The following is a 19,500-nucleotide window of genomic DNA, read 5'->3' as shown; positions in this document are numbered from 1 at the left end:
CATCCTGCCAGCAGGGAACGAGTCTTAGAGATTCAGAGAGAGAAAGAGGGAGAGAGAGAGAGATGCATGAGGCTGTGACGTTAATGTCCCTCAGAATCAAATCGATGGCTGTCCGAATCCTCAATGAGCATGGCCTTAAGCTACGAAGCACAAGACAAGCCCAGAACCAGATTAAACCCACTCGTTACCGCAGTCTTTGTTCACTTCTGGTGTCTGGTGATGCATTCAGTGCATCAGTGAGAATGGGTGGAGGATTTCTTATGAAAACGGATTACAACCGGATACCAAATACATGCGAGAGATAGAAAGACAGAGAGAGGAGAAGAAAAAAAAAAGCTTATGGCATTCATATGGATACTAAGAGGATGAATGTTGGTGACAATGTAAGTGTCTGAATGTAAAGGCAGGAGAAACATCACTCATGATCCCTTCCTTTCACAGACTGAGGGGCTGACTGCAAATGCACTCTCCCTCTCTGTCTTTCTCCACCTCTCCTCTTATCTGCTTTTCCCACCATCCCCCCGCTCCCACCTCCACATCCAACGAGCTCCTGCGCCTTTATCCAACTCCTGCACCTTTAAGGCCTCCAGACTCCAGAGGAATGAGCATTTTAACACCACCATTAAGGTCAGGGCCTAAATTATTGATCTGCCACCTCTATCAGCATAACGGTCACGTAGCCAGTATCACAATCTAACCCTCGGCCAGCTCGCTGCAGCTACCTCAATTAGCGAGAGATTCTCATTACAAAGAGAGACGGCGAAAGTGAGAGAGAGGGAGAGAGAGAGGGAGAGGAGAAATAAAAAGAGAGAGAGAGAGGTCCACATCGGATGATGAAAAAAGGGGACAGAGAGCATTCTTTACACCCACCCTCCGCCTCCTCCTCCTCCTCCTGCCCCCAGTCCACCTCCTCCTTCCCCTTGAAGTCTCCCATCATCTCCCCAGACAAGACCCAAAGATGACAGGTCTTATCCTCACCAAAATGCGGGCGATAAGGCAGCTGTAAAAGAATAATAAAAGAATAATGCATGGAGGATGAAAGAGGAAGGCAGACAGGGAGTGAGGCGGAGAGAGAAAGAGAGAGAGAGGCAGGCCAGGGAGGGGGCAGCAACATAAATAAAGATGCGGCACTGTAGGGCTGGATCTCCTAATGAATTCGGAAGGTCCTGGATCAATAACATCAGCACGCTGACGACACATCACAAATGCCAAAGGAGCCGTCCGCTTCAAGCGGCGCCTGAAGAAAAACAGACGTTTACTGCGTGCCTCTTCTTCTTCGCAAAAATGACCGAGAGCGTCGGAAATCGTTGAAAACCTCTCTTTTAAAAACGAGCCGATGTCGTGAAGTGTGTGTTTGTGCGCGATACTGCTGCAAGGAGCATCAGGAAGCAGGAAGCAGCTTTGATGCTTGGTAATGGGGATGATTTCCACCTAGGAGATGCGGTTGATAGTGGCCGTGCTATCAGTGCCATTAGTAATGCTGATGACAGATGGTTTCTTTGTCTCTATTCAGATTTATTTTCACAGCTGTCAGAGGAAAGAAGAAACACACTGAGTACATCATTACCCAGAGCAAATAGCCTGAAATGAAACAATCCCTGATATGACGGTCAAAATGTCTGCTGATCTGTGAGGGGGGGGGGGGGAATAAAAACTGGAGTATATGTTAGAAAGTGTTATAGCAAAGAGTCTCTTAAAAATGGATCAAAGCAGAAGTTGAGGTCGGTCTCGAAAACGTGCCCTCTCTCCCCATTCGCTCATACACAATCATGGCCTAATGGCATCCATTAACATAATTGCCAACATAACTAGTGTTCCGTGTCTGAGAGCCGTTCCCCAACTATACGGGGGGAAAAAATACAGATACAGAAAGATGAGAGGAGATGAAATTGAACCAAACTGGGACCATCCCCAAAAACATATTGTGGGTGTTCAAGCTGGAATCGCCTCCTCCTCACCCGCTTTTCAAAGCTACAGCGCTTTGTGGAGACCCCCTGGGAAGACTCTGGCATCTCAAGGAATGTGATGCCAGTATGTGTGTGTGTGTGTGTGTTAGAGAAAATTTTTTGTATGCAGCACAGATAGCGGGTGAAAGAGCAGAGAGCTTCCTTCACATGTTGGTAGCTGCCTCTGCGTTCAAAGATTGGGCCCCGACGCACCAAACACAACCTGCCAGGCGAAATGAAATTCCCATTATTTTTAATTAATCCCTAATTAAAATATATTACTCCACAGATTCCACAAATCTCTCTTAATATGCAAATGTGGCCAATTCAAGGATATTTACATGTCATTAATTAAGGCAAGCACATTCTCTTAGTCTAATGAGCTGTGGCCCGGGTCTGCCAAGGAAAACTAAACACTGGGCTCAGGAGTGAGTAAGCACAGCCACGGGGGGATGCCGAGTCTCTGTTGAGTCAGGACTATCAAACACTAATGCCGGGGTGAAGTAGACAACAGCTCTGCTTGGGCTCACAGGAAAAAAATCCACCCTGAAACAGTCTGACATCATTAAAAACTGCTACCGGTGACGGAGCTTACATCTGTGTGCTTTTCTTTTTTAACAGCTGGCGTGTGATCTTCTCAATCCTGAGCATAACTGGCCAAACGCAGCAGCTGTAACATCAAACTGATGCACTTCAGCAGAGCTCTTTGGTTGCTATATGCTACAACTTCATGTACTTACATCTGCTGAAAGTACGGCTTAAACAAATAACAGCCTTTCAGCGCCGGTGAACAATCTTATGTTACTCTTTGATTTTGTTTCAGCTCCTTACCGAGGCCCCCTTTTTTACGACTACGTCAAAGTCTGAATTTTATCACCATGACGTAGTTTTTCAGGGATTTTTTTTTTTTTTTTTTTGCATTTTTTGGAAACTTTAAGATCTTGAACTAAATTTAAAGGTGTGAGTTGGAACAGTGTTCGGATGCATAGCAAAGAGAATATTAAATTACTACTCTGAGATACAACCCCATTCCAACACTGGGAATGCCCCACAACACAGGACAGTATACGTGTTTACCACTGTGGACTATGTGAGTTGGCATTGTCTTGATGATATAAGCAACACCTTCCCTGCTCCAAACCCATATTTAGGTAAGTCAGTATTAATAATGCCTTCACCATCTGCACTAATGCACTTGTGTTATCATCACCACGGATGTTCACTTTTGAACTGTGGTGCTTATGTAAAATTCAAACTGAACGCTAATTTAAAAAATTACATTAAAATGGCTCAATTTCAGCATTTGAGATGTTGTATTTACAGGTCACAAATAATATTAGACAATCACTGAATTCTTTCTTTAAATGGCAACCTGTCTGCGGCGTAATGCCTCTCTCCCAGTGACATCCGAGACAGGCTGCAGCCCACCCATCCCCCCTTCCCACGCCTCTGAATTGGATAAGCAGGAAAGGAAATGGATGGATAGATGGATGGATTGCTGGCACATCTACTGTATGTCACTCGAGTTTTGAAACCATGCTCTTGCTGCACTGCATGTCAGCAATTTGACACCTTCACTGTTTACTCTGTATTCAGGAATTTAGAAACTGAAGTATTTACACCACAAATACTGTGTAACACATGTCCTTCAAGTTTTGCCATGAAAAACTGCCATGAAGCAATCTGAGATGCTTAGGGAAAAAAATGGAAAAATATTCACAAGTCACTGAAATATGCAACAAGGACACGCTTCTTCATTACAGGCCTCATAAAAAAATGAAATCACCTGCACCTTGACCAGAAACAGCACTGAAATTACACTAATGCTAATGATCCCGTAACATATTCAAATGCTTGAAGGGCAGACCTTATCCAATCATCAAACATCATAAACGTTTATACAAAAATAATAAATGATAACACGCATACACAAATGAGAGGATACTTGAGCAGCAAATATCAATTAACAATAATAATTACTGCAACTGGATAACAAGCTCACATTCTGGAAAGACCTTTTTATTGCTCATGTAAATACCTCCAACCCCTAAACACTCACCACCCTGCAAACACATGGCCCCCTTTTTTGTGCTACAGTGACGTCAAAGCCAATTGTCCATTAGTAGTTTGAAGTCAGCCCTCAGTGACCTTCTAACAGCATCAAACCCCCAATCAACAAGTCACTGGTGTGATGTATTTATAAAGTAAATATCCAAGCTCATTGGATTCTTCCTTTGACCACCTCTTCATCAGGTCATTTTGTCGAATGTAGTTGTTTTCGACTTTTTAAACACTTGCCTGCTTTTACAAAAATGTAATTTCATACTTTTGTGTTATTTTACTTATTTTACTTTAACTGCACACCAGTGCATCAATCCCAACACCAGCTTCTTAATAATTAAAGAGAATATGTGTAGTGTATCCAACCATTTCCCCAGTTGTTACATGGATACTTTTCATGAATATCATGTTGTATGAGGTGATTTGAAGGAGAGTGAGGAAATGAGCTGGGGTAAGATGTACCTTGCTCATCTCCTTGTTCTCCCCTTTTCCAGCTGCTCTAATTTGACACCTTGAGCTGGGGGAGGGCGGGGGCGATGACGATGGGGCGGTGGGCAGGGTTAACTAGGTGGGGGAGTGCAAAGACATAGCGGAATTCATTAAGAATAGCAACCTGTCTCTCCCTTCAACCTCCCTCTGACGGTAATGATATCCGAGGTTAGCAGAGAGCACACCAGCCAGAAGATGGGAGGAGAAACAAAGACAGAAAGAGGGAGAAACCGAGAGAGTGGGGAGCTCTGGAAAATTAGAAAGACCTCAAATACATCTATTTCCAGTGGAACAAGTTCATGGTTCAGCTCGTACATCGGGCACTTGCACTGAACCATCTCACTGAGGACCCTGTTTGCCTGGTTGCTTTTGAGTGTATTTCTGCATCCTGTTAACATTCACATGAAATGAAAGAGGTTTCAAAAACTGTTATTTTGCCTCTGACAGTCCTAATGCACTATGATGACATACCAACAACCGACTGCAGACCTTCGAAAAACCCATTTACGCCACACTTTGTAGGTTGGATGGAGTGCAATCAGACCTTTTCAACATTGTGATTACCACGTACTGGCACAGTAATCTGTGGTTGAGGAATTGGCTGGCTAATGGCAGTTTCACATCAGCCATCTATAGGGACCTTGCAGACAGGTAAAGTGGTAGTTGCAAGATATTGAAATGGCCAGTGCCACCTGGGATGAAAGGCCTTTAAAAAAAGTATTAAGAACTTATTTTTTCCCCCCACTAGAAGCAGAGGCACTGAGTGTAAGACGAGCAGCTTTATCTCTGCAGTGACTTAAAACATCAAACACCTCGCTTTCCCTCACAGCCACCGAAGCTGCAGCTTGATTTTAGAGCTGGAGGGGGAAATGATTGAGGGGTGAGAGGGGAAAAAAAGTTTCAAAGCTGAGCTGAAATCCTCGCTGAAACAGTGTCCCGAGACCTTTCAAACACTCATTTCCATTTATCTAGCAGCGACATTTTTCATGACGTACTCTCTGGCAAACTATCTGACTCATAAATCCAATTCAAGCCTATTACTGGAGAACTTTTAAAGCTATCCTTCATTAATGTTAATGGGGGTTTTTAGTGGAGGCCAGTGGTGGTTAGGACTACATGGCTGCTTTCCCAAGCTTGTTTAACAGGCTCCAGACAGAGATGGATGCTTCTTGCAGTCCGATAGGCTCTCAAAACCATCTATCACCCAGAGGACCCACCCACAGAGCTGGCGTTCCATAACAAAGGGCAGGCAGGAGAGCTCCTGATTGACAGCTTTATGCGTGTGGTGGCTAGTCAGACAGCAACGAGGAGACACGGTATCTGTTTGTGGCCTTGGCGCTGGCCCCCCTTTCTGAAAATGAGTTGTGAAGAACAGAACAAAATAATGAGTGAGCAGGGGAATCGATCAATATGCCGACACGCGAGATAAATGAGAGAATCAAACACACGCACACACACAGAAAAAAACCCCATCCCTAATGCTGCTGAGTAGGTACAAAACTAATCAGGCAAATGAAGCTGCCTGAGCAACATAAACTGTGAATGGAGAGCAGTGTTAAGGCATAAACAGTTATTATCACAAAGATCATTACCCTTACACCTCCAGACTCACTAATTACCACGGTAAACAGCCATACTCTAAAAATGTATGGCTGGAGCATGCAGTAAAACCCGCTGCAACATGTAAATGCAGGTACGAGTCACAAGTAAAGGGCTAACGCGCTGCTCAAAAACACTAAAATCTATAATAACATATATTTTAAACAACGTTAAAAAAAAGGGCCAAGTGATTTGCTTCTGTCACAGCTGCAATCATTTTACGAGAGGCCACAGTAGCTCTCAGGGTGTATATATTCTCGAAAGGCAGACCAAAAAAAAGGAAGAGGGTGGGGTGTTTCAGAAGAGACACACTAAATTTGGACAGTAAGTAGTATCACCCCGTCTGCGCGGTACACCGCACATTCGCAACGCCCCATTTAACCGCACACGGCGCTTCCCTCTACTGCCTTCATTTGCATACTTCAGCGGGGCCCTGACGGATGAAGACGGATGGGGCAAAATCAGCCTCACTGAAACAACTGTTTTATCAAGGTTAAACTATCCAAGAAGCTCTTAACCCCCACGCCTTTATCACACTACAGCTCTCCCAATATCAATCTATCAATATGATCTTATCGGGAGGGAGGTGGGAGAAGACGCTCTTCATAAACTCAAGTAATAGGAACATAAAGGAATTTTATGTGTTTAGGGGAGGAGACTGCTAAACATGGTGCTGAAGGACATCAATAAAATCCAATAAAACAGGCTGCAAGGTGGTGGCAGCAAAGCCAAATAAAAAATATTAGAAGAAGAGCTGCTCCCCTCAAGGCGTGAGAGGCATGCGCGGAGTCACGGGGTCGTCGCTTCACATCTTGTGAACGACTCGTGAAAGCATCGGCGAGAAAGCACTAAAATCCTCCTTTTACAACATGGCGTGGGGGAACCTGCACATACTGTCATGCGGTCTGCCTCGGGGAAGTCTGAAAATAAATTATCCATGTACGCTCACTCACTGAAACTTATTCAATGAAGTGGTAATAAATGCATGTCTAATATTACTTGTCTTTGTGTCACGTGACCTAGTTTAACGTAAAAACGAGAGGTCTTGTTAGGTTAAACTAACACAGTTTGCCTTCCTGTAACAGCAGAGGCCATGCCTGTGTGTATGTGTGCACATAGAAAGTGAGGGATTTCGAAAAGGTAGCCCATAAACCTAGACATGAAAATAAGAGTAATTAATAATGCACACAATGGGAAGATTCCTATAATTCTTCAAATGAAGTCAAGCTGACTACACCCAGAGAGTGACATCAGAGCATCTACCCCTAACCTTCAGGCCTACCCGTACCTATAAGGTAACTTAAGTGGTAATTAGACTTATACTGGAGGTTTTTGCTAGCTTTTACTGCCTGTGACGTTTATTCACACAGATATGTGAAAACACAGATGTGCAAGTTAATTTATCATGTCATTCTTTTTATCTTCATAGAGAGACAGCAACAAACGGCTGTTCACGAACACCAAACAAATGAATAATAAATACATACAGGTATTTTTCTTTTTGCAAGCTACACTTTTTATTGTATGAGATGCACAATTTCAGTGTTTGATGAGCACTTATTTACACATATTCGTAACAACATATTCCGGTGATCCCAAAGTGCCCTTGCACTGAGAAATGTTGAGCAAAATACAAACAGCATACATGTAACGTACACGTAAAGCCAACAACGTAGTGTAACGTCAACATAATATACATATGCATACACACAAAGTCAACAAGCTCATGTAATGTCAACAGCGTGCACATGTAAAGTACCCACAGTATCAAAAATGTACACGTAATGTACATGCAATATCAATAAAGTACACGTATATGTAATGTTCCTGTAATTTCTTTCAAAATTTTTATTTAGCTTTTATTTAAAGAGGTATTCCCACTGAGACTCGTTACAAGAGATACCTGTTTCAGGCAGGTACAATGTACAATTGTACCAGTTAAATGGGGGTGTACATGCCATGTCACCTTTCATTTTGAGATCAGCTACTACATATATAATTTGTAAGGATTTGAATGTTTAAAAATGCATTTTAAATGTCTCCCAGAAGTTATACAAATGTCAATAATCCCAGTAACCAAGGTAGTTTATATACTAAGTTTCATAAATTTAACGTACACGTTATGTCACCTTTCATTTTGAGATTAGCTGTTACACATAATATATTTGTAAGGATTTGAATGTTTATGATTTTAAATATTTCCTAAATAATATATATATATATATATATATATACATATATCGTATGTCGTAAACTATAAGTATATAGTTTATATCCTTCGTTTTATCCAGAATAATTGCATCTAGGAGGAGTTAGGGAACATACATACACTGTGATCATCAGTGCCAAAATACTAAAACTACTAAAGACCAATAAAAACTACCAAAGACCATTGAAAGCCAGCAAGTCTTCATCTTAAAAGCACCAACAAAGAGCAAACCTTTGATTGTAATTGGAAAGCTTGTCCAGCAATTGTGGGCTGCTGCTCCAACTTAAAGTCAGCCTTACCCACTAACCATGATGGTGGAACAGTTAAAATGCAGTTCTTCTGAGGATATGAGAGACCCAGAAGGAGAGTAGAGACAGGGAAGATTTGAAATGTACCCAGGTGTCAACCTATTCAAATAAAAGGATCTTCAAATCAGTTCTGTATTTAACAGGTAGACGGTGCAGAGAAGACAGTGCAGGTGTGATTCTTTTCTCTTTTTCTGGTACCAGTTAGGAGTCCTGCACCAGCTGCAGGAATAAGATGTTTATGTTTGTTCCTCCATACTAAGTGCGTGAACACCTGAAACTTTTGTAACAATGCCAAAAACAACCTTGCGGCATGATGGCATCCAGGGTGGCAGTATTGCCAAAACAACACAAAAGCATCACACTGGCAAACTGTCAAACAAAGATTAAAACGATATAAACCTTACACAAGTTATGTTTCGATAGGCTCCAGCACAAGCACTTCTCAGGTGTCACTAGCACAGCGTTCACACCACATTCGGAGCATTAAGACAACTTTTATGGCCCAGAACAGCTGATGCAATTACAAACTGATACAGAAAATAACAAATTGCTAATAGCATAAAAATACCCATAAACCCGCATGAATATACACAAATCATAAGAGCAAACTACCTCCTAACTTTTAATCTTTTGAAGGGTAAAAACTCCGTTAGGAGCGGCTTGGTAATAAATGAACAGAAGTATATAATTTGCTGATTATGCTCAAGTAGAAAAAAGAAAATGACAGCAATTAACATAATTTCAGTAGGAGTTAACTGTCCAGAACTAACATCGCCAAAGGCAAGCTGGCAGACAGAAGGCACAGTGGAAATCCACAGCTTTCACTCTTTGGGTAGGGGATACAGATTTTTTACTGTACAGGGAAGCAGCAAGGAAGCATCACCGCATTATCAATCCTCATGGCTGTTACTGCGAAAATTGGGTACGTATTTAACCAAACAGAAAATGGTTTGGTTAGTTTTCACATTGAAAACATATAATAGCAATGAGGCAACGGATATCTACACAAAACAGATTAACATAAAACTTTGAGTCAAACCTGCTGACGATTGAGAAAATCGGCGCTGCTTCTAATGTAATTTGAGTTTAACGACAATTTATATGACACGAGTGGCATTAATGTATTTCTTTCTAACAAAAAAAAAAATCTTTCACTCTAACACCCTTTTTTGAAAAAAATCCTGCATGTTGAGGTTTCCCTTTTTTGCCTGCCTCCTTCAGAAGCAGGCTTAAGGGCCCTTATCTTACTCTCAGAGATGGTATTTACACTGCCAGGTGGCTAGGCCAAGTGCTGACCTGTGCTAACATCCGTGCTCTCGCCCCACTGTGCTAAATGCTACCTGTGGTGTCACATTTGCCAAGGGAAGTGATCCAAAAACTGCAGGAACCCCGCGTCTCTATAGGCCCCACGGAATTAGCAGCAACAATCCCCAGAGACAGCCTGCCTGCCTGTTTCTGCCCCTGCAACACACACTGTGACACGCGCTCAGAAATAGTACATACCGCACACCGCACTGAAGATTGCCAGCAAGAGACTGTTTGATTTTGCAGCCACAAAAACAACTCTTTGTGTGGCTAAATTTATCATCGCTCTCCGCCACAGTATTTGTGTCTTTCTCTACAGTTCAATATCTCTTCTCTGCTTTTCTGTGTGTGTGTGCGTGTGTGTGTCTGCATTGTTCTTTGTCTGTGCCTTTCCTTCCAGCGAAGGTGCCGAGGTTACCAAGGCTCATCTGTGGCCCCTTTTGTCTCTCACGGCACAGGCGAGGTTTATTAACATAAATTAGAATAGCTCACCGAGAGAGTACCTTGTCGCTATGCGTTACCCACGGCAACCTCTCCTCCACTCTCAATCCACCTGAGCATGTGCGTGTGTGCACGCTTGTGTGCGAGTGTTTGTGTGTGACATAAAGAGAGAGAAAGATAGAGTGAGAGAAAGAGAGCACACACTCCCCTGCATCTAAATGTGAAACTCTGAAATGAGGGAGACACATCCACACCCATCTCTCCCCTGTCCTGATTAAAATAAATGGTGCTATCTGCACTGCATGACTCACTACACCATGGCATTACTATCAGTAATTGAAACATCCAATCACTACTGAGCCATCAGCCTCACTGCTCTCCCCCATCTGACTTTGTGGCACCTGATTGAACGTCACACTGTATGGGAAGTAACACAATATATGCCCACGAGTTTATCCGAAGAAATGTTGAGGAGAGACACAAGAGTACCGCATCGAATAGCTGTGTATGGATGTACAGTACATATTTAAATGTGTGTGTGTGTGTGTGTGTGTGTGTGTGTGTGTGTGTGTGTGTGTGTGTGTGAACCACTCAGCATCCTAAGCAGATATCTAGTGAGAGTCAGGCAGCCTCATTGATTGGTGTTGATTCCATCTGGGCAGCGAGCAGCGACTGACAGTGGATCTAAGCCGCTGCGAAAGGCAACCATTAATCTTGGTCCTGTTTAAGCAGCATGTATTAATTTGTGTCATTTTTACTAAGTCAGCCAGGGAAGAGTGCTTGCCATTTTATGTTTGACTGTTCATCGAAGTCAGGGGGTCCTTTGTACGACCCCAGCATGCTGCCAACACGCCACTTACATTTTAGTGGCAGGGTGCCAGGAAAACACACCTCCATCAAGAAAATCTGAATATGTTATAACTTACATTTTTTGGCACAAGAAAATATATGAAAGGTATTTAAAAAAAAGGCCAAAAAAACCCCAGTATAATTCAAAGGTAGGAGTGTATGGTTAGAGCCCCATGAACATATCAATAATAAGATCTGCAGGTGTTTCAACGCCAACAGTATGAGGATATATGCGTTTGGCAGTCACGCTGCGTGAAGCAATTCCATGAGACTGTGGAAAATCCAATCAAATCCAAACAGCACCAATAACAAAAACAATGGGTGAGGCAATTGCAGTTGCAATAATGTCACCAGAGCTGTTTTGTAGACACTAAAAGCTGCTCTAGAGACAAACATCTGATAAAAAAGAAACTCCACTCTGCCATAGAGCAAATTTCCTCTCTAAAGCAATTTTATATTCGATAAGTGGGAAGGCATTCTTAGCGTAATGGATCTGAATATGATCTCTGTCAGAAAACTAAGAACACAGTCTCGAATAAAAGCCCGGCGTGCAGAATGGTCAGCGCTGCTGCATCAGATAACCAGACTGAAAAGTGCAGGAAACAAACTATAGAAAGAGACGCAATGAATTCATATTTCTCTTGGATAGGTGAGCCGATAGCTCCGTCTTTCTGTCCCTCTTGCCCTTTCAGCGAAGGTGAAGCAAACAGACGTGGATGCCAGTTTAACTTGTGACTACGTAAAGAGGACAAAAACAGTGGAAAGGTAAACACACATTATCATTGTTTTTGTGTGCTAAAGAGGGCGAGAGGTCTGTAAAAATAAGGAGTGAAAGCAAACATAGAACAAGCCCAGCAACATACCTATATCTCACACACAGACACACACCCTTCCCATACATCGACACACAGAATATGACCATTCTACAGCCAGATCTGTTATCACGGCTAATTACAACTCCCACCTCACATATACAGGGCTGTAATTAGCCTCTTAAAACATGATTAACATGTCTCAATTAAGCCAGTCAACATTTGCATAATATATTAGCTGTCCTAATTGCAAGTGAGTTTATATCAGAGGACAGGAAACAGCAAAAATACTTGCTGTTGCCCCTGAAGTGAATATGTAGTGAGCATAAATATGAATATAGAGGAAATGCCAGTGAATAAAAGGGAGTCCGGTCTATTTACGCATGTCATAACTCACTTCAAAAGCAAAGATAAACTGACAGTCAGCACATCCCCTCTCCGACTATACTTATAAAAATATACTACATGTTTATTATTATTCACTTAGACGAACATTTCTGGTAAGTAGAGGAAGAGTTTTCCGATAAATGCATAAATCAAAGCCAGGCAATATTTTTCTCGGGAAAACTTCGCACACATTTTGAAGTTATTTATTTGAAGTTATTTATGAGAGAACAGGCAGAGTCCTGTTCAGCCTTATTTCCGTGGAAACTAAAACATAGGGGGATAAACTGCTGCTTCGGCACTTCCAAGCCGGGGACAGATATACAGTCTCCCAGCTAGCGCGGGGAAACCAAGGACATAGCCATTAGTTTCAGGACAGCGCCACATTGGAGACTAATGCCTCCATCTGTCACTGGAGATGAGAGGAGGGTAACAAAGAGAGGCAACACTAACCCCTGAACTCATCATGGACAGCCATGTCAATTAAATACTGAAAAACTGCAGGACTGGGAGCCATAGTGACCAGTTTATCCACGGCTGAATTGAGCCCAACCAGTACCTCTCCAAGTGTTTAACGCTAATGTTACAGAAAACGGTAATTTGACATTATCGCCGTGCACCTTTGGGTTTATTTCAGTCAAGCAAAGCAGATCTGACACCACTTATTTGATTAGTAATTAGTGAACAGTCAAAGTCAGGATCCATGATGCTCAATACTGCTATTTACTGCTATACTGATGTTACTGAATATGATCACTTATTCGTTTCACTCATTTATTTAAGCAAAATGCCAACTCTTGTTGGCTTCACCTACTGCATTAAGAAGCTTTGCTGTTTTTCATGGTAAATAATACATATTTTCAACAGCTGATCAAACAAAACAAAACATCTGGATATGCTGCCTTATCCCATCTGGATTTTGCAGTGATGGCATTGGACAAATATGTCATCTATTGGGGACTGACTAAGTCTACTGCTCAGTGTTACACGTTTTTTTTTTCAGTGCTCTGCTTCCTTAATTAAAAGCTTGGTAAACACAAGTTGGTGCGTTTTCCTGCACAGAGATGCTGATGGAGATTCTCATTGGTATGATTACCAAGCTAATGCTAAGTATGCTATCAGTTGCTACTCATCTCACCTGGTCATTTACAGGCTGCAGTGTGTCCTCGTTTTGCTGTTTTGTTTCAATCCATTAGACTGTTTTTTTTTAAGGTTAAAACAAAAACAATCCCATATAATCTGAATTACACATTGGCAGCCACCAGTTGTTGGGTTGTTAGAGACCATTTGGTCCAGCCGGTATTATTGGTTAAACTATCATATAGTTTCTAAGAACTCTAACTGACAACATATAGAACCAAAAATCAGCTTTTCTACAATGTAAAACATTATTTTCATAATAAAATTAGTAAACTTTAAAGTTTACCTCAAACTGCAGTAAGTTACAGATTTTCTCTTGCTTAATAAACTACTCTGAAAACAAAGTGTTATGCTACCAAAATGAGGTACAAATAATAACCCGACAATAAGTCGCTGTGCACCCACCTTTACCTGACATATTTTACAAAAGCAGGTGCAACACATTTATATCACAAGACAAAAAATCAAGTCCTTACATCATTTTGTAAAAAGTTTATAAATTCACCAGATAACAGGACTTGAACCCTTTTTTATTTATTACTCATCCCCAAAGTAACTATCCTTTGCTCATACCGAGGCTCATTAGCTTTAACCACTTTACCTTTGTTAGCTTCTTTAAAATAACCATGTTCAGGGGGGATTTAAGTGTCTGATTTAAGTTTTTTCTCACTAAAGCTTTTCTGATTGTCCCCCCAAAGTGCACACGCCACTTTTTGCCTGTGCCACTGTGCCCAAGTTTTACATGCAACGAATCAGGTCTGGGCTGAGAACACTGAAAATCTGTGCCTGGCTGCTTGATCTGTGCATCTCTACTATCAAAGAGTACTCTTGAGCCATCAAAACAAAAGCCGCCTTCTTGACACTGAAAGAACAACATTTGCCCAAGAGTTCATGACACCTCCAAAGTGACCAGATCAACACCACTGTGAATATCTAAATTGTGTGTACACGTCCAATTAGCGGCGCATGCATGGGGAGGAGGGGGGGTTGAGAGCGGAGGGTGGCACTTAGCGGGATGGACTGATTCAGCAGGTCTCCAGCTTTGATAAGTTCAAGCGGTGTAATGCATTATCCGTCTGATCACATTAGTCATGCAGGAGCTCGCCATCTGACCCGAGCCTGCATGGGAGTAATGTGAGGCTGCTGACAAGAGTGGCCTGACGAAACGGTCGCAGGCCCACAGATAGACAGAGAGTGAGAGAGGGAGAGCGTAGGCCTGAAATCTGACACCCAGAAACACTGACTTGGTGGCTGGCTTCTCTTACTTAGTCAACCTGTACGTGCCAGCTTGTCTCGCCGTAATGGTTCCACACAAACAAAGACGCTCTCCAGTTCTCTTCACAGGATGTGAAGCAAGCACAGGAAAACAAATTCTAAGTGCTCTCAGGAACTGCAGAAACAATGATGATAGTTTAAAAAAAGAAAAAAGTCGAGAGGGGCCAGAAGACGGGACAAACAACCCCAGTGTCGAAAGGTACGACTGTAAGTCGTAACACAAATCTCTGTCGCTGCTTTTCCATCGGCCAGCGTGTGAACCTGAGCTTGTTTAAGCTTGCTAAATACTCTAAATCTGTGACACAGGAACGACCCCTGCGCAAATAAACAGGGTGTGGGGGTGTGTGAGGTCATCAGTTAAGGCCTGCTATTGGCATGTGCTCCCGCCTTGTTTGTCAGCTGCTTGCCAATGGACACCTCACTGCTCTAATGTCCCATATTGCTGCTGTCAACACTCGCACTACAAAGAAGAGGCGCGTACAAGACACACACACACACAGACACGTGAACATGCAGCACCTATAGATGACGTAAAGAAGAAGGAAAAAAACACTTCCTCTCTTCAGTTAAAGGTCGAGGAGAAAGCGTTGCTTCAAATCTGCCCTGCTGTACTCATCGCCCCCTGCTCGCTCTTCTTCTCGCAGACACTCTCACTGCAACAGTGTAAAAAGCAGGGAGAAGCTGACTCTTTATAAAGAATATAAAAAAGGCTGACAAATTACAGGCTGTACTCCGCTCGCATACACTGCACTCAGCACATTTGGCTGTAAATGCCATGGTGAAGGTTTGAGTCATTTTCTCTGTCACTGCAGTGAAAGGATTTTCAGTTTCGTCTGCACAAACCTCCTATGGGCGAAGATGAGCCGCGGCTCAGCTCTTCAAACGCAGACAGGGAGGACACAGAGAGGCAGCCATTCACTCTTGATTCCCTCACAAATTGCTTGGGTTATTCTTAACTTTTTATACGTCGTTCTGTCGCCATCAAAACAATGTAGCTATTTAGAGCTCGCTGATTTGTGGTTTGGGAGAAATGTTCCTCAGCCACATTTTAAGTAAAAATAACTGATCCGATGCATTAAAAAAAAGAGAGCGAGAGAGAGAAAATGTAATCCACATTGAATTGAATTATGTTCCTTTTCCAAACTTGGTGCTAAGCGGAGGGGAGGGCAATTTGCAGTCTGGGGGGAGCCTCTCTCGTCAGAAGCCCTGTGAAATCCTGGTTGCCAAGAACGGTGGGAAGAGAGGAGAGGCAGGGGGGAAAAGCCAGGAAAAGGTCCAAGTCACTTTGTTCTTCTTTTTGGAAACGAACTCTGGTTGAACCCGGGGAGACGCCAGACAGTTTACAAAGAGCCAGGCATTACTCTCTCACTTTTCCAAGCCTTGCAATTTAGAAACAGGGCCCCAGCCTGCTATAGCTTCTTCCTCATGGGCTTCACGTTTTAAATGTGACGAAAATCAAGTGTCTACACGTTCTCTCTTCATTTTCTTTTTTTTTCTTTTTTTGGAGGGGGGGGGGGGCTGTGCCAAACTCTGACTCATAAGAGTGAAGCTTCAGTGAACAACAGTTCATGTTAAATTAATGAAAACAGCATTGCCTCCATACAGCACAAGCCCCGTGTTTATTCTCAGCTGTCTGCATGGCTGCGACGCGACAACCGAGCAGCCAAAGTGACAAGGCTCTCTCAATAATCTCAGACAGCAGCTTCAAAGTTGTGTTCACAGATAAGGTTATATTGGATCTTTTGTTTTATTTCCTCCCCTTCAAAAGCAGCGCTCTGCCACATCCCTCAGAGAATAGTCACAGGCTTTCATCATGTGAGGAGCTCTCCTTTTAATCTGCTGTTAAGAGAGTAATAATTCACACATTCTTTTTCATGACTTTGACCCAGGCTGCGAACATAAACAGAAAATCCCCCTGACCTGTCTCTGCATGCAAAACAGCTCACTTCAGCAAACACCATCAAACTCGGCCAAGGAAAACAGAGAAGAGAGGAGCAAGAAAGAAAGAAAGAAAGAAAGAAAGAAAGAAAGAAAGAAAGAAAGAAAGAAAGAAAGAAAGAAAGACGGTCCCAAAGAGGCCCAAATGTCCAATGACAGCGAGCTATCCAGTGTCAGTGAGGTTTGTGAAAGGAAACATGATGTAAATACATATTTACTGGTTTGGGAGAGTCAAGTCTAGATAACCGTGACCTCTGCTTTTCTTTAAAAATGCTTCAACGATCAAAAGAAGACACCAAAAAAAGAGAGAAAAGAAAACAAGTGATGCTGACACATAAGGAACTGGCCATAAAAGTGACCTTACCTGTTTTCTCCTTTATTTCACATAAGACGTTGAAGAGAGCCGGTTTCATTCTGTGGCAGTTGAGTGCATGTTTTCTAAAAAAAACAAACAAAAAAACAAAAACAAAGGAGGGATGGGGGGACAGGACACCACTTTCCAAATCAGTATTCAAACAAGTGGCAACACAACTGAACTTGCTGAAATCCCCGAAAGGTTACATTTTCCCAACATATCTCAGCTGATTGTACTTCAAAGCATGCAAATATATAAAACTTACAGGAGCCAAAGCATGGAAAAAATATATTTGTTAAAAAAATCAATCCATACTTTGTGGGTATAATTCTTTTGAAAATAATTTAAATGCACAATGCATGACTTCAAATCTTTGGAAAACACAGATTTATCCTATGCAGCATCCAATAAAATTCACTCAGGTACTACAACTTGCCTCAAATGTTTGCTATATGTATATTTTATTGCTAGTGCAGGTTATAGAAAGGGATCTGCAACATGTTATTACAGCATAGGATTACAATGTAAGCTCCTTTGTAACAAGGCAGAAGACTCTCACTTTGACTGAGGTGCCTCAGTGCTCCACAGCTAAAACACACCCCTGTGTCAATCTCATATAGCCACGCAATCATTTATAGTTTCGATATATTACCTTAAAAAAATGACAGAAAAGTTTTTGCAAAGAATTTACCACGAATCGTGACAAGTTTTTAGGGTCTTTCTTTCGCTTTCGCGCAGTCACGGCACTTCGGTGGGCGTAATTGCTTTCATTTAGAGGCAGTCTTGATCCGAACCACAATGTTATGATCTCTCCCCCCCCCCACCCCCTCTCCATCCCAAATATTTCCATTTTCACGTGAATAAATAAAGTGTTTTGTGAAGCCTCACCTCGCCTGTGCTTCGTCTAAGCTTTGGTCTGTGATGGTCATTATTTGCTGTAATATGTCTCCGATGTCCTGCTTTCTTCCCTCTCCGTCCGTCCCTGCCGTGCCATCCTGCATATGCTGCGCCAGGCCGGGGTGTCCGGCCATGCCTACCCCGTGGGAGTGCATCAGCCGAGGCTGCTCATCCATCCTTGACCACGGTCCCTGCTGCCTCCACTCCAACTTTTAAAATTTTAATATCAAAGAGGGGAAGAGAGGAAAAAAGAAAGAAGAGAAAATATCCTCGGAAATTCCTCTGGATTCCTCGGTGTCTCTCTCCCAGCCCACTCCTCCTTTTTCCTTGGTAAGCTTTTCTGGATTTGGGAGGAGGGAGACTGACAAACCCTCTCTCTCGCTTTCTCTCGGTCTCTCTCCCAGCTGGTTTAGGTGAAATCTGATCTGAATCGCTGCTTTAGGCTTTGGCCACTCCTGCACCGCTACTGTAGGGAAGGAAAAAAAACAGGATTGAACATTAAAGGCTCCTAATGTGATTAAAAGTGGAGAGCGTTGTGCTCCTCTTATGAAACCTCCGATATACTCAAGAGCTTGATGCGCCAAAACGCGCTAAAGACTCAACTTGCCTTTGAAGGTTTTGGATACAAAGTACCACCAACTGTTATTGTTTCGCTTATGTCTGGTAACTGACTCATAATCAGAGTGTGGATGAAAAGCCTCCGCCCCTCGAGCCACGATTGGAGAAGAAGAAGCGCGCAAGTCCCACCTCGGTCCTCTCCGAAAACGTCAATCATCTTCCTCGGGAAGGTGGGACACTGTAATAAACATAAAGAGATGTGACCGGACCGGGTGGCAATACAGTGATGGATCGAGGGTGCATATGTAGCCTAATAAATAATTGTGAGTGGCAGTGGAGCTCTGACCCAACAGGACAGCATGGTGATGCTCGGAAAAGACACTCTGTCATCCGGAATATATATTTTCCTGCTGAATATTTACACCCGTGTAATCAGTCAAAGGAACAATAAATCACGATGAATTTATAGAGCATAGAGCAGTTTGTAGAAAGCGTTTTACAAGTCTTGAGTTGGAATATTGGACCACAAGAGTCGTAACAGAAAGCGGTCTAACTAGCAGCCTTCCTCCTTTGGAATCCAACACAACAGCCTACTTGTGAGAGCAATAAGAGCTAATGCTATTTAATAATATAATAAAGATTACTCCAACCACCAGTTACCCAGTAACAGAAAATAAATCTCATAAAATATCTGGATAATTGATTAAAAAGAAATGTGATCATTTTTCCTATCAGTTTACAGCTGTTGGGGAGTAATACTGCTGGCCAAAATAATTATTTTTTATAATCTAAAACCGCCTCAGTTTATTGAGATGGACTTTTAGGCTTTTGCTATGTAGGCAGTTCAGTATTTCTCACCCTTTCCTGTGTTGGTCAGTGGTATCCTTCATTCCTACTGGTAGCTGCTTCACCCACCTGCTGTTATGACTAGTTT

The 19,500-nt window shown here is 42.5% G+C and overlaps 1 protein-coding gene across 2 annotated transcripts in view; it reads right to left on the bottom strand.

The window, feature by feature from the left end:
* The window catches only part of pbx1a (pre-B-cell leukemia homeobox 1a), a 50,469-nt gene extending 31,787 nt beyond the window's left edge, over positions 1-18,682 (bottom strand). The window contains exons 1-2 of one of the 2 annotated variants that reach the window (XM_005912746.3): positions 18,000-18,682; positions 17,121-17,194 (exon numbers count right to left, since the gene is read on the bottom strand). In XM_005912746.3, coding sequence (XP_005912808.1) covers positions 17,121-17,194; positions 18,000-18,184 — 259 coding nt within the window. In that variant the 5' untranslated portion in view covers positions 18,185-18,682. The remainder of the gene's footprint in view (positions 1-17,120; positions 17,195-17,999) is intronic. The other variant, XM_005912747.3, reaches the window with a different exon arrangement.
* Positions 18,683-19,500: the final 818 nt, after the last annotated feature.

The sequence above is a fragment of the Haplochromis burtoni genome, unplaced genomic scaffold (genome assembly GCF_018398535.1).
Source record: "Haplochromis burtoni strain Fernald_Lab_line unplaced genomic scaffold, NCSU_Asbu1 Contig_3, whole genome shotgun sequence".
Classification (NCBI taxonomy): Eukaryota; Metazoa; Chordata; class Actinopteri; order Cichliformes; family Cichlidae; genus Haplochromis; species Haplochromis burtoni.
This window is presented reverse-complemented; position numbering and strand designations above follow the sequence as displayed.